This window comes from Coprinopsis cinerea, assembly GCF_000182895.1.
Source record: "Coprinopsis cinerea okayama7#130 chromosome 6 map unlocalized cont3.6, whole genome shotgun sequence".
NCBI classification, from domain to species: Eukaryota; Fungi; Basidiomycota; class Agaricomycetes; order Agaricales; family Psathyrellaceae; genus Coprinopsis; species Coprinopsis cinerea.
In genome coordinates, this window is record NW_003307539.1 from 95,001 (window position 1) to 106,970 (window position 11,970).

At 52.3% G+C, this 11,970-nt stretch overlaps 7 protein-coding genes across 7 annotated transcripts in view; 4 read left to right on the forward strand and 3 right to left on the reverse strand.

Annotated features, from left to right (window-relative positions):
* CC1G_11839 (hypothetical protein) overlaps nt 1-451 on the reverse strand; it is a gene marked incomplete at both ends in the record, with an annotated part of 1,498 nt that extends 1,047 nt beyond the window's left edge. Inside the window, one exon of the mRNA XM_001841259.2 lies at nt 318-451. Coding sequence (XP_001841311.2) covers nt 318-451 — 134 coding nt within the window. The remainder of the gene's footprint in view (nt 1-317) is intronic.
* A 432-nt stretch (nt 452-883) lies between these two features.
* CC1G_11840 (proteasome component Pre1) lies at nt 884-1,574 on the reverse strand (the record flags this gene model as incomplete). The annotated part of the gene is made up of 3 exons (XM_001841260.1): nt 884-1,031; nt 1,086-1,371; nt 1,424-1,574. The coding sequence occupies 3 exons, from the start codon at nt 1,572-1,574 to the stop codon at nt 884-886; spliced, it is 585 nt and encodes a 194-aa protein (XP_001841312.1).
* A 314-nt stretch (nt 1,575-1,888) lies between these two features.
* Nucleotides 1,889-2,463, forward strand: CC1G_11841 (thioesterase; the record flags this gene model as incomplete). The annotated part of the gene is made up of 3 exons (XM_001841261.1): nt 1,889-1,953; nt 2,015-2,162; nt 2,212-2,463. The coding sequence occupies 3 exons, from the start codon at nt 1,889-1,891 to the stop codon at nt 2,461-2,463; spliced, it is 465 nt and encodes a 154-aa protein (XP_001841313.1).
* A 600-nt stretch (nt 2,464-3,063) lies between these two features.
* On the forward strand, nt 3,064-6,770 carry CC1G_11842 (60s acidic ribosomal protein; the record flags this gene model as incomplete). Its single annotated transcript, XM_001841262.2, has 9 exons — nt 3,064-4,418; nt 4,473-4,591; nt 4,646-4,766; nt 4,818-5,800; nt 5,959-6,103; nt 6,135-6,195; nt 6,231-6,296; nt 6,354-6,596; nt 6,650-6,770. The coding sequence occupies 9 exons, from the start codon at nt 3,064-3,066 to the stop codon at nt 6,668-6,670; spliced, it is 3,114 nt and encodes a 1,037-aa protein (XP_001841314.2). The 3' UTR covers nt 6,671-6,770.
* A 290-nt stretch (nt 6,771-7,060) lies between these two features.
* On the forward strand, nt 7,061-8,019 carry CC1G_15498 (hypothetical protein; the record flags this gene model as incomplete). The annotated part of the gene is made up of 4 exons (XM_002910911.1): nt 7,061-7,199; nt 7,249-7,493; nt 7,543-7,834; nt 7,889-8,019. 4 exons carry the CDS (start codon nt 7,061-7,063, stop codon nt 8,017-8,019), a joined length of 807 nt encoding a protein of 268 aa, XP_002910957.1.
* Nucleotides 8,020-8,431: 412 nt separating this feature from the next.
* On the forward strand, nt 8,432-9,663 carry CC1G_15499 (hypothetical protein; the record flags this gene model as incomplete). Its single annotated transcript, XM_002910912.1, has 3 exons — nt 8,432-8,573; nt 8,626-9,363; nt 9,410-9,663. 3 exons carry the CDS (start codon nt 8,432-8,434, stop codon nt 9,661-9,663), a joined length of 1,134 nt encoding a protein of 377 aa, XP_002910958.1.
* Nucleotides 9,664-10,096: 433 nt separating this feature from the next.
* CC1G_11844 (hypothetical protein) lies at nt 10,097-10,986 on the reverse strand (the record flags this gene model as incomplete). Its single annotated transcript, XM_001841264.2, has 4 exons — nt 10,097-10,180; nt 10,235-10,455; nt 10,516-10,886; nt 10,949-10,986. The coding sequence occupies 4 exons, from the start codon at nt 10,984-10,986 to the stop codon at nt 10,097-10,099; spliced, it is 714 nt and encodes a 237-aa protein (XP_001841316.2).
* Nucleotides 10,987-11,970: the final 984 nt, after the last annotated feature.

Here is an 11,970-nt window from a genome sequence, read left to right on the forward strand (position 1 = left end):
GACCCGCCATGGAGGTCAGAATTCTCGTTACAACTGACGGCGGTTTATGGACGAACATGCTCAGCGGCAGCCCTGGACGATGTAATCATGTAAACAATAGTGTTGGTAAGAACAAGCAAACTGTGCACGGTGAAGATCGAAGGGATAGCGCACGAAGGTCGTATGTGGGCAATGTTGTTGTTGCCGTGAAGCTAGGAGTCGTGCACAGACTGTTGTCTGATGGTTTAAACCATCTTCATTCCATCGGAGATCATGGTAGCGTCGACACGAAAGCCGCAGTCCAGGGGCGTATGGCTGCGTCACTCTAAATGACGCACAGAGCGCGTATGGCGGGTGTCTCAACCATGAAGAAGACAAGACAGATCAATGAGCAAGTCTGTCCGGAGAGCGAAGATGGTCCAGCGCGTGGTTGCGGGCGAGTGTATCGTTCCTGAGTGTCAGTTCCAGTCATACTGTCGTCCTTGAGCTCGAGTTTACTGCTCCATCGCAAATCCATCTCTCGAGAGGACACCCGGCCGTCAATGGGTGACCGGCTCTGGTTTTCAGAACAGATATGTCCTCTCCGATCTGAGCGACAGGGGAAGGTTCTGTATCTTCGTCTAAGCCCCGGCCCTCCTTGTTCTCTCTGGCAAGCTAGGCTGTTCGTCGTCTTTTCCAGGATGCGCGCCGTGTAGCACCATCCTGTCGAGTCAAACCGGTGCCTACATCCCGCGCTCGTTGGCTCTGGTGTTGCTGCAGCGACGAATCGATGGCTGATCGAGCTTGGACGATGCAGTGACCACTTTCACCTCGATTAGCACTGTCGGTCAGCCAGGGCACACCGGTTGTGAAATTAGGCCTCTGTTGCTAGAAATACATGTGGAATGAATGGAAATGTGATTGATCAAATCTCGATTTCTCGAACACCATCCTTGTCGACCACCTTCACTTTGTACTTGCCCGGCGACACGACTAATCGCTTCGCCACTTCGTCGATACAGCGTTTGAGCGTCTCCAGGCCTTCTTCGAGCGAAGCTTCGGGGTTGTGGTACCTGACAAAATGATCTGGGCATGCTGGTCATTGGATAAGCAGAGGACAGACGCACCTATCGAGCAAACTGAGCGCAAAGTAAGCGCCGTACCCGTGCGCTGCAAAAGGCACACGAGTGATGGTGCCGAGATAGTCAATCCAGTAGAGGTGTGGGTCATGTGTTGCGGTGTCGTATCCACCGAGAAGAAGGTTGACGCTATAGGGGTTCCTGGAGCGCAGAGAGTCTGCGAGAGCGCGTCGTATCCATGAAGCTGCTGCTGATGGACGGAGAGCATAGGTATTGCGAATCTGGTATAATCGGATATTGCGTTCCGCATATTCAGCGAATTGTACGGTATCGCCTGGTCGAGTTGTTAATCTTTGGAGGTGATATGGATGGGCGATAGAACCGACCTGGTTCTCCAGAGTATGCCATGAGGAGATGAGGGCCAAGGACTTTGATTTTGTCCTCGTCGATCTTCATCTTGACGATTGACCTTGCTGCGGTTGTGTCTGCGGCGACGATTGTGTAGCCTTTGCCAGTGATTGCGAAGGACGTTTCCATTGTCGTGGTCGAGGTTCAGGATCAACCTTCAATTACGCGTCATTCAAACGCGTAACGTGCCAGAACCCTAACCCCACTTTGATCCCTTATTTAAGTATCCCCTGCTTTTCTTGTTTTCTATGTACCCTCATTGGACCCGACTGGATCGTTCGACGCTGCTATCAAGTCTTGGTTATGGGTCGTCTGCAAGCGAAGACGGCGAAGAAGCACGGAAGTCAAACGCTGAGATTGTGGTCTTGGGGTTAGGGGTGAGGCGCGTGCAATCGGGACACTTATAACCGGGTCAACGTCCTATGATACGTCGCTTGAAAGCCATGTCCGACCTCAAGAATCGAAAACGCTCAGACTATGGTTACTTTCTCTCCTATAGAACTCGATGGTGCGTAAGATTTCACATCTACTATTTCATCGAACGCCTATTTAAAGACGACAACGGATAGGAGTGACAATGACCAGTATTCGCATATGAACAATTCCATCTACTATCACCTATTTGACTCCATCGTGAACACCTATCTCATCGAGCATTGCGGTCAGAACCCCAAAGAATCGCCGCTCATTGGACTAGTGGTATCTTCATACGCCCAGGTGTGTCCGTTCATATCGTTCGTTGGGACAAGGCACTGAAGCTTGCCAGTTCTTCTCTCCGGTGGGCTTCCCCCAGGTTCTAGACCTTGGCTTGCGGGTCAACAAGCTGGGAAGCAGTTCTGTGACGTATGAAGTCGGCGTTTTCGAGCAAGGGAAGGATTCGCCTGCGGCCGTTGGTGGATATACACATGTTTTCGTTGGAAGCGAATCGAGGAAGAGCACACCGATGGCCAAGACGACGCGAGAAGGGCTCGAGAAGCTGTCCATTCTTCCCAACGTAGGCCAGAAGGCAAAGCTGTAGTCGTTATGTAGGCTCATCATGACAGTCCCGCTGTAATCGAGTAGAGGGTCGCCGTTAGAATACTACCGGGTGTTGATCAGCTCAACTGACTGTGGACTTTGTTCTGGTGTTGGACACGAAGCCCATTTATCGGTGTTGATGGAAAGCTGAATAAGAGCCGAAGATGAACCCACTTCTCTCGTTGCGGTGTTTACGAGAAGCAGTTACTGCTCATGTGAAAAGGAAAAACCAGCACCACTAGTCTCCATAGTATGGACAATAGGAAGGCTGTAATGGGGCCAATTTGGAGTCAGATTTGGGGGAAAGACAGGAGATGGTGAGAGAGATCGTAAGCGCTAAGCCGAAATGGGAATTCGGAAGTGTGAAATAATATGATGGCAAGTCTGATATGTCACCCGGAAATCGCTGCGCCAGGAACGCCTGTTTTCTCCTTCCCTTCTCGACAACGCCAGCGACAGCGAGCACAGCGGGCTCACCGCCGTCCACAGTGACAACCACCACCTTAGAACAGTGACAACGCCCTCAGAATCGCCGCCAGCTATCGTGCTGAGCGGGTCCGGCCGTTACGCAGCAGCAGCGCCTTGTCTTTGACCTGCCACCATGTCGACCCGCAAAACACCAGTCCCCCTGCTGCTCGACTCGTTCCCAGTGCCGCCGTCCCATATCCCCCTCACGCCGACAGCAGCGAGCCCAAACCCACCGCCGTCACGCCCGCCGTCGGTTCCCCTGCCCCCAGTCCCGGGCCCTTCCAGGATCTCAGAGGCCGATACCCTTCAGCTGCTCCTGTTGTCGTCGAGATCTCGTCGCTCCTCCAAGTACTCGCTCGCAGGGTCCGACACCAATCGTGACTCGGTCATCAGCACGTCCAGCAACGGCCATGGTGCACCGCCGTCATCCCCTCTCCCGCCGGCCGCGACGCGTCCAGGCACTAGGGGCTCACTTGCATCGAGTCCGCACCGCCCATCGATTGCATTCTCGATTGATGAAGAGGAGGAACCAGGTCAGAGACCTCTGATCCTGAGGGACGTTGTTTCCCCCATGCTGCCTCTGTCGGACGACGACGGCGACTCGACCACGCTCAGTCCACGGCGCAGACGGGGTCGACACCAGGCCAACGAGTCGATTTCGTCGATTGATATGCGGGATATCATGGGAGCGGCGAGCGGCGTAGAAGACGAAGAAGAGGACGATCCCGAACCTTTCGTCCTTCCGCTGTCAAAGGCTATAGGATCAGAGAAGCCCACGTCGCGGGGACCAGCTGGCAGCAGCGACAGCTCAGTGGTGCCACCTACATCAGCATCCCATGCACGCAAGTCTAGTCTAGCCTACCTCAACTTTGAACACCCAACCGACTCTATTTCAAACCGTCCATCTTCTGTTGACATGTCAGATTCACAATCTACTTCCGACTCCTATAACGACCTAGCTTCAGCATCAACGACTACCCTGCGTTCAAGTTCAATGGCAAACATCCGCGCTTCTTCGTCCTCCCAAAGCGACATACCCATTTCCCCTACGCCCAGATCCAAAAAACCCTATACCCTCAACTCTTCAATTCGAAGCATCCAGTCGGCGTCGACCGATGATGCTCGTTCTGCCAGCCCCGACATCGATACCATTATCCAATCCACTCCCAAACCAATCCGGCTGTCGAATGCCCGAAGTTTCAGCATGAGCTCGAACGGCAAGAGAAGTCGGGTCAGCAGCCTTCGCAGTGTCAGAAGCGAGAAGAGCATCAAGGCTGATACAGACGAATTTGGCGTCCTCGCGACTCCCATGCGACTCTCGAAGAGTACGATCGGGAAAAAATCTCATCCAGATGACTCGCTCGACTATATCGTGCGAGGAGAGTGGGACCACCATGTGGAAGTGGACGAAGCGAAGCTGCGGGCATTGGAAAAGGAGTCGGATGGAGATGACAGTGATTCAAGCCTTGACCTGCATACCCCCTTACCGTAAGTGGTCGACTCTGTCCATCACATCTCTTTTCCTGAACTTTGCCTCTTTAGACACTTGATGGTTCGGCATGGATTGCTGTCCTCCAATTCAAAGTTGCTGCAGGGGGACTCGAGGGCTACCACTCCTCATTGTGGTGGTGACGGTCGCCCAATGAGCTCCATGTCGACTGGTGGGTGTTTAGTAATGTGTGCCGAGTATGTGTATTGACGAGTGCCTGTTGCAGCAACCAAATCTGGGGTGATGAAGGACGAGCGCGATACCCCTATGCGAAGGGTTCGTCATCGAGATGGCAGACTGTTGAGGGGAGGTGTAGGTTTGACTACGGGCCTTGGTTGGAGTGACAGGTCAGTCCTATTTAAAACGGTTATAGTCCGGTGCTGATATATAAATGCTAGTGAGGATGAGGACGCACCATCGCCGCTTACGAGGCGTTTATCGACGCTCAATCTATCTCGGCGCTCCTCCGCATCATCTTTCTTTTCGACTTCATCACGCCCCCATCCACTGTCAAGATCGTACAGCAGTGGCACACTGTATGATGATGCAGGGTTTGGGTTCGGATTTGATGGTCCCCCTATGGAAGATGATGAGGAGGTTATGAAGGATACCTCCGATTGGGCGCTTCGCCACCGCAAGCCATCGAATCCTCCCACTGCATGGCAGAGGAGAAGTGGTGCCAGTGCATCAACGCGCAATAGTGTCGCCAGCTCGGGTGGTCGACATAGTATTGCCAGTTCTGGCGGCCGACTGAGCATCGCCAGCAATGGGTCGACCTTTTCGTTGGAAGTAACGAGTCCAGAGGATGACTCTGGGCGGTCTCCTCTTCGCAGGTCGTTTACACGCGAGTCTATCTCGTCTGCCGAGTCGACGTTTAACCGACGGTCAGGGGATTCGCAAATCAACACCCCTTCGACGGCGTCCACCATGAGCATCCCATTACCAGTGACTCCACAGCAAGATCCCCATGTTCCTTCCCACGTTCTTTCTTCCAAGAAGCCGTATCTCGACAAGGATAAATCCCTCCCTCCCCTTCCTGGGGTGCTCAAGAAGACAACGTCCAGATCGGCCCTCTCAACACCACCTAGCAAGATGGCTATACCACGCGCACGCACGTTTTCATCGACATCGTCTTCTGTTTCCACATCCCCCGCTGTAACACAATCTACGCCCGCTCCTGTTCGACCTCTTCAACTCCCTCGGCAAATTCGCGCATCCACTCGTGGCGGCGACCGCCCCGCTGTTCCTGTTCCCCAACTTTCCTCTTCTACTTCTTCGATTCGACCCCCGTCGAATATCGACTCTGGACTACCCTCTCCCAGTAAGCCGAGGCCTCGCACTGGCACTGGGATGGTCTACAAGACCTCGACCTCTCGGGTTCGTGCGCCCATGTCTTTACAGTCTAATTCATCCATCGGACGGCCTGGAGGGATTCCACGTCCTTAATGTTATTTCCCCTTGTATATACCCCTCATTCGTTAGTGTACCGTGTAGGATCTCGTCATTCGTTATTCGTCGATTTGAATTACTTAGATTTAGCTAGTAGTGTAAATGTGACTATTGACCCCGATCTGATGACATCGGCAAACTCCGTGCGGCTTCGCGGCGCAAAAGATACACAGAAAACGACTGCGCGACGTTTCAGCGACCACTCGACTTTCCGCCACCACCACCCGTCCAAATGGTCAGTATCGTCGTTATTTCTGCTGATCCAGCCCTCGCGACGTCGAATACCGTGTCGATGCTGTCGATTTCGCGCTGGATGCCCAAATTGCTGTTCGGATGACTGACCCCGAAATTTCGTCGATTAGGCCTCCCAGGAACTCGCCTCCACCTACGCCGCCCTCATCCTTGCCGACGATGGCATTGAGATCACCGTACGTTTCTCGTTCGACCGTAAAAGCACGTCCGATCTCATAGAAAATATATTCTAGTCCGACAAAATCGTCGCCTTGACCTCGGCCGCCAACGTCGAACTCGAGCCCATCTGGGCATCTCTCCTCGCAAAAGCTCTCGAGGGCAAAAATGTGAAAGAACTCCTTTCAAACGTCGGCTCTGGTGGTGGAGCACCCGCTCCTGGTGCTGCTGCTGCTGCCGGTGGTGCTGCCGCTGCCGCTGAGGAGGCACCCAAGGAGGAGAAGAAGGAGGAGGAGAAGGAGGAGTCAGACGACGACATGGTATGTTCTGATTGTATTTCGTTTCATGACTGGAGTCTTATCGTATTCCATAGGGCTTCGGTCTCTTCGATTAAACGTCTCCATCAAACTCTTCCGTTTTCATTGTTTCTCTCTCGTTTTGCATGCACTGTACCACTACATAGTGTAATAAAACACTCAAAAAACTGGCAAAAACCACAGATCAGCCGTGTGTACCCTGTTGGATTGGTAAATTTTTATTCTTGGTGCTGGTGAGCTTTTGCTATGACGTTGTCGTGCTGTTGATCATGTTACAGATTTCCAAGAGATGTGGATTGGCGCCCGTGACGAGCCTTGTTCATCTCGTCCTCGGCCATCTGCTATTTTCGTCGCGCTTGAATCTGTTTCATTCCGTCAGAGTATCACTATCATGTCACCGCATCTCAGTCGCCTCCGACCGCCATATATATACCCCCAATCTTTCGCACTTTCTGGCACCAATTCCAATGCCTCACCGAGTTGACGATCGTTCTCTTGCAGTCTCGTTCCAGGGCTTCTGGGCATTCGAGGGAGGGGACAACGAGTTTGAAGGAACTACGTCTCGCCCACAACGACCTGGCGCTCGTGCTATATTCCAGTTTCAGGGTGTGTTTGCGCTGCCTTGGACCTTGTCATTGTACTCAGCATTTTCTAGGAACGTCTGTGCAAATATATGGAACAATTGGTCGAGGAAGACGTATTCCTGGGCTGTCTTTTGTTATCGATAACGGGCCTGTCACGTTTCAACGCTATGCGCCCACTCAGGAAGTCCAATATGCCCAACTGTTCTATGAATCTCCGATCCTTGCGAACGAAACACATACCCTGGTTATTTCCAGCGAAGATGAAAGCAATGGGATCTGGCTTGATTACTTCGATATCGAAGGCACGCCAGTGATGGTCTGTATCTCTCTTGCGTTCCTATTCTCCGCTCTGAACGATTGCTCAGCCCGCACCCGTTTCGAGTGCTGAAACCAATCCCAGTGTCACTGTCTCTGCAAACACGTTTGCGAGCTCGGTGCCCGGGCCAACTCAGACGGTGACATCTGATGGAGAAACGTCGTCTTCAAGTGACGTTGGCTGGATATTGGCTGGACTTTTTGGCGGTATCGCCCTGCTTCTCCTCGCCCTGGCCATCATATGGTATGTGAAGAGAAGGACTGGCGCTCCTGATGGTACCTCGACTTCCTCCTCTTCGCGTACTTCAAGACGCACTCGTGCGGTCCTTCCGGTTTACATGGGTAAGATATCATCATGACTACCAGCTCGAGATATATAATGATATCTGATTCTAGGTTCCCGCAGTGTTCGGCAAGATGGTTCGGTGTCGTCTACACCCTCCTCCTGGTTCCATCGAATCGAGAACTGGCGCTCGAACATCCGGAATCCATCCCATCGCCGTGAATTCGCCTCTCTTAATCATTGATTATGGGCGCGGATGAGTCTTGACTGCTTCTACTCCCATTCGACTTCCACAACCCCACTATATATCCTGATTGATCATTTTTGCTACTTGATGCCATCGCCTTTCCTCCATCGACCAAGTACCGCCCCTCTGCTCCCGCGCTGTAGTTGGAGAATAACAGAGTCTCCGCCTCACCTGCTGCTTCTTCGACACATCTGTCACTTTGTCAACAGCCCTTCCAGCCCGACTACTTGATTCTTTCCATCAGTGTTCTCTCATGCCAATCCGTTTTCGGTAGAATGCGCTAGACCCTCCTCGGCGCCCATAGTTTCTTCCTCCTACTCCCATATCTTCGTTCAGCTAACCTGTCCACTCGTTTTAGCCCTACGGTGGCCTGTATCTGATCCTTTCCTTTCCGTATCGTCTTTCCTCGATGGAAGTAACGACACTCGACGATCGACATCCGGCACTCGTTTATAGCTCTGGATGGAGCCGCTCTGGTGACCCAGAGGAATACCGGGAGACCACCAGCTGGACCAGAACAGTGGGCGCCACGGTCACCGTTCAGTTTACAGGTATGGATAACGCCGCCCACCCAACTCTCACCCATCTAACTCTCCTCTGTAGGTTCCCGAATCGTGGTTTTTGGTACCCTCTCGGAAGGGGAACTGCCTAGTTCCACTTACAGAGTCGACAATGGGCCCATCTCTGTTTTCACGCCAAACCGGATGTTCACGATGCGTTATCGTTCGCAATTTTACGATTCTGGGGCGCTCGCACCTGGAACACATACGCTCGTTATCACCAACCAGACGGAGGACCCAGATGACTTTTTGTATCTGGATTACTTGGAGGTTTACAGGGATACCTCTCAACCCGAAACGCCAGCACCCTCGCCTCCTGCACCACCACCTCCCCCGCCTTCGCCTTCAACAACCTCTACCCCAAGACTGGCGCCGACGTCGATCTCTACACGTCCACCTCCGAATCAAAGTACCCCAGATGCTGCAGAGACAGAGTCCTCGGCGATCGAATCGGTGACAACCCGTAGACAGCCCAATGGGTCTTCGTCCACATTAGTGACAGATTCTTTCCTGGATGGGGTCTCGTCATCGTTGGGAACCTCAGACACCCATTCGTCACTTCCTACCGCTGATCCTCCCATCACGCCCGTAGGCGATATCTCTGATGCAACCGGTTCCACTGACGTCGCTCAAAGTTCCAATCCCTCGCAAGGAATCTCACTTGGAGTGCTGATTGGCTCCATTGCTGGTGTTATCGGGTTGACGGTGTTCATCATCGTGATCGTATTGTTGCTTCGCCGGAGAAAGAAAAGAGCGCGGCGGCAACGCAGCTCAGGAGAAGGTGAATAGACTGGCCGTTGTTTTACTTTTTCTGATCGGATTTCCAGTGCTTTCAGTGGATAATCCATCCTCGACTTCGACCTCGAACCTCGTTCGGCAATCGTCGCAGGCGGGACAAGGGGGTCGGATCTCACCGTTTGAAGCGACTATGTCGAGTTTTCTGCGGGGCTCGTCGAACGAGCCAAAGGGCGTGCCGGCATTGGTCGTTGACGAGGAGAAAGGAAGTCCAGGGACTGAAACTATTTCTCGATCCCAGGATTCACCTCCGCCCTATCAGTCCCACTTATCCAGGGGCACTTGACGGGGGTGGTTGTCTCTGGGATAGATCATTCTGTGTTCTTAGACTTTTGTTTACCCGCCTTGATAGCTGCTGGTAGATGCCGAACGAATTTCGTACACCCTTTTCTCGCTATCGCAACTTGATCGAGTTCAACGCATGAAGTATAGGTCAGCCAGGTGCTTTCACCCCTGATGATCTCCTATCCGATCCCCGCCCCGGAGGATTGGAGGACCTGTTAATAAACCATGCAAACAATCCGGGCGCCCTCTGGACTAGGAGGAACGAGTTGATTCGCATGTGTGTCCGACTCGGACCTGGTGCTTGAACTCGCCCTGGACTTCTCGTCGGCAGTTGCTGGACCAATATTTCGTATATAGTCGCATAAAATACAAATTCTCAGCCTCTCAATTTGAAGAGTTGCGTTGCAAGTGGAACACCATTCGCCTTACTCCGATCACGCAGAGCCATCTTCCCCTGCCGTGTCCTCCATGTCGACAACCGTTCCAGGTTCGTAGTAGTTCAATAACTTGGCGAGCTCCTGTAGGAAGCCTCAGTCATCAAAGCGCAAAGATGGGGAACATTTGATTCTAACCTTCGCTGTACGAATATGTTGCGTCTTGTCGTCCATGAGTTTCTCTGCTTCGTCAGATGCCGAGTAATCGTCGACGCCGTGTTCTTCGCGGTTGCCCTGAGACGTCAAGACTAGCTTTCGTCCAGGCAAACAAATCTTGTTGAGAAGATTGATGACGAATGTCTGGCAGTTGTTCTTCCAGAGGTCGTAAGGCTGTGGCATCATCTCGATGGATTCTTTGGCTAAGGATTGAAAACCCATCGTCAGACTCCGCCAGCTTGAATGTCCAATGAGCTACTCACCAGCTTCATAAATTGCAGCGTCATTGAAAGCTGTGATACCATCGATCTCGTAGAATTGCCAGTTCTGCTTCCTCAGTTCGTCAAGGTTCTTCGCCTCTCCATTCTCGTAACCAACGGCGTTGCCCGTTTTGATGACGAGCTCATGATAGTACCCTCCAACCACGACAGCCCAATGCTCAGTGGGACTGGGAAGGGAGGGCTTACTACCAAATAGACCCATGAGATACTTGAATGGAGTGCCCTTGGGGAAGATGCCTCTCAGAGCCTGGAGGCGGAGAGTACCAATCAGAACGGGTCGGTGTTCCGCGCAATTCTTATCGACTGGGCCCTCTGGGATAACAGATGGCTTGGGCTCATATGTCGCTGCGTTGCTGGTGTTGCAATGGCTCGTCAACATTTCCAGTCGATAGAATGCGGCTGCAAATAAACTTACTTATTCGAGGAAGAAGACCGGAGCGAACCGAACGTCATCTTGGAACTGGTGTAGTTGCGAGAGCTAGGCTGGGGATATTGGTTCGAGTTCGACCGCTGTTATATATGTCTTTCCTGCCCTCACATACAAAAGCCGATGCGCTAGTTTCGTACTTGTTCTTATCTTTCCGAACCTGCATAAGCAGACAGACGTCTTGGTCGCGTCAAGGCACTTCTCAACAATCACAGAACGGCAAACATGGTAATGGATGTCTCCTCGATGTCGCCCTGACCATTTAATTGCCCCTTTCTATCCTAAAGTAGTCTCCGGAACCACCACCTCTCCGGATTCATATTTCACACAAAACATAAACTCCCTTGATGTCGTAAAGCAGGCACCAAGGTAGGAGCCTGTGGGTTTAGCGGTGGTGTCAATTCCAATGTCAAGTGATCATGGTCCATCATGTTCTTTTACGTTGGTGGACAAGCGGACGGACGTCTCGCTCGCGTCAAAGTATTTCTCAACAATCACAGTACGGCACACGTGCACAATACTCAACACAAAGACGTCTCCGGAACCAGCACGCCTCCGGATCCCCATTGCAAAATAGAAGGCTTGACCAATCCGAGTAGTACTACATTTTACTTGAAACCTGCCCACCAGAGATACCTGGGCTCTTTTCTCAAAAGGCTGCAGATTCTGTACGTCTCAGAAACCGACCAGTCCACCAGGCCTGAGCCTTGGAGGGGCTGGGGCGTTCACATATCCGGCGATCAATCATTACACATTGGTGGATAAGCGGACAGACGTCTTGCTCGCGTCAGGCACTTCTGATCGTGAACAATCACAACAAGACATGCTCAATGAGGGTCTCTTGTTTTCTTGGTGTCGTGAAGCGGGAATTTGGGCCCTGGCTGTCGGGGTTGGTGTCGATTTTCTTATCAAGTAGATTCGACTCTACTTCGGTTGACTCTCTTGTCCCATCATGACGGAACCCAACACTGGTATTATTCCTCCCCCACCTAACGAGTACGTCGTGGTTT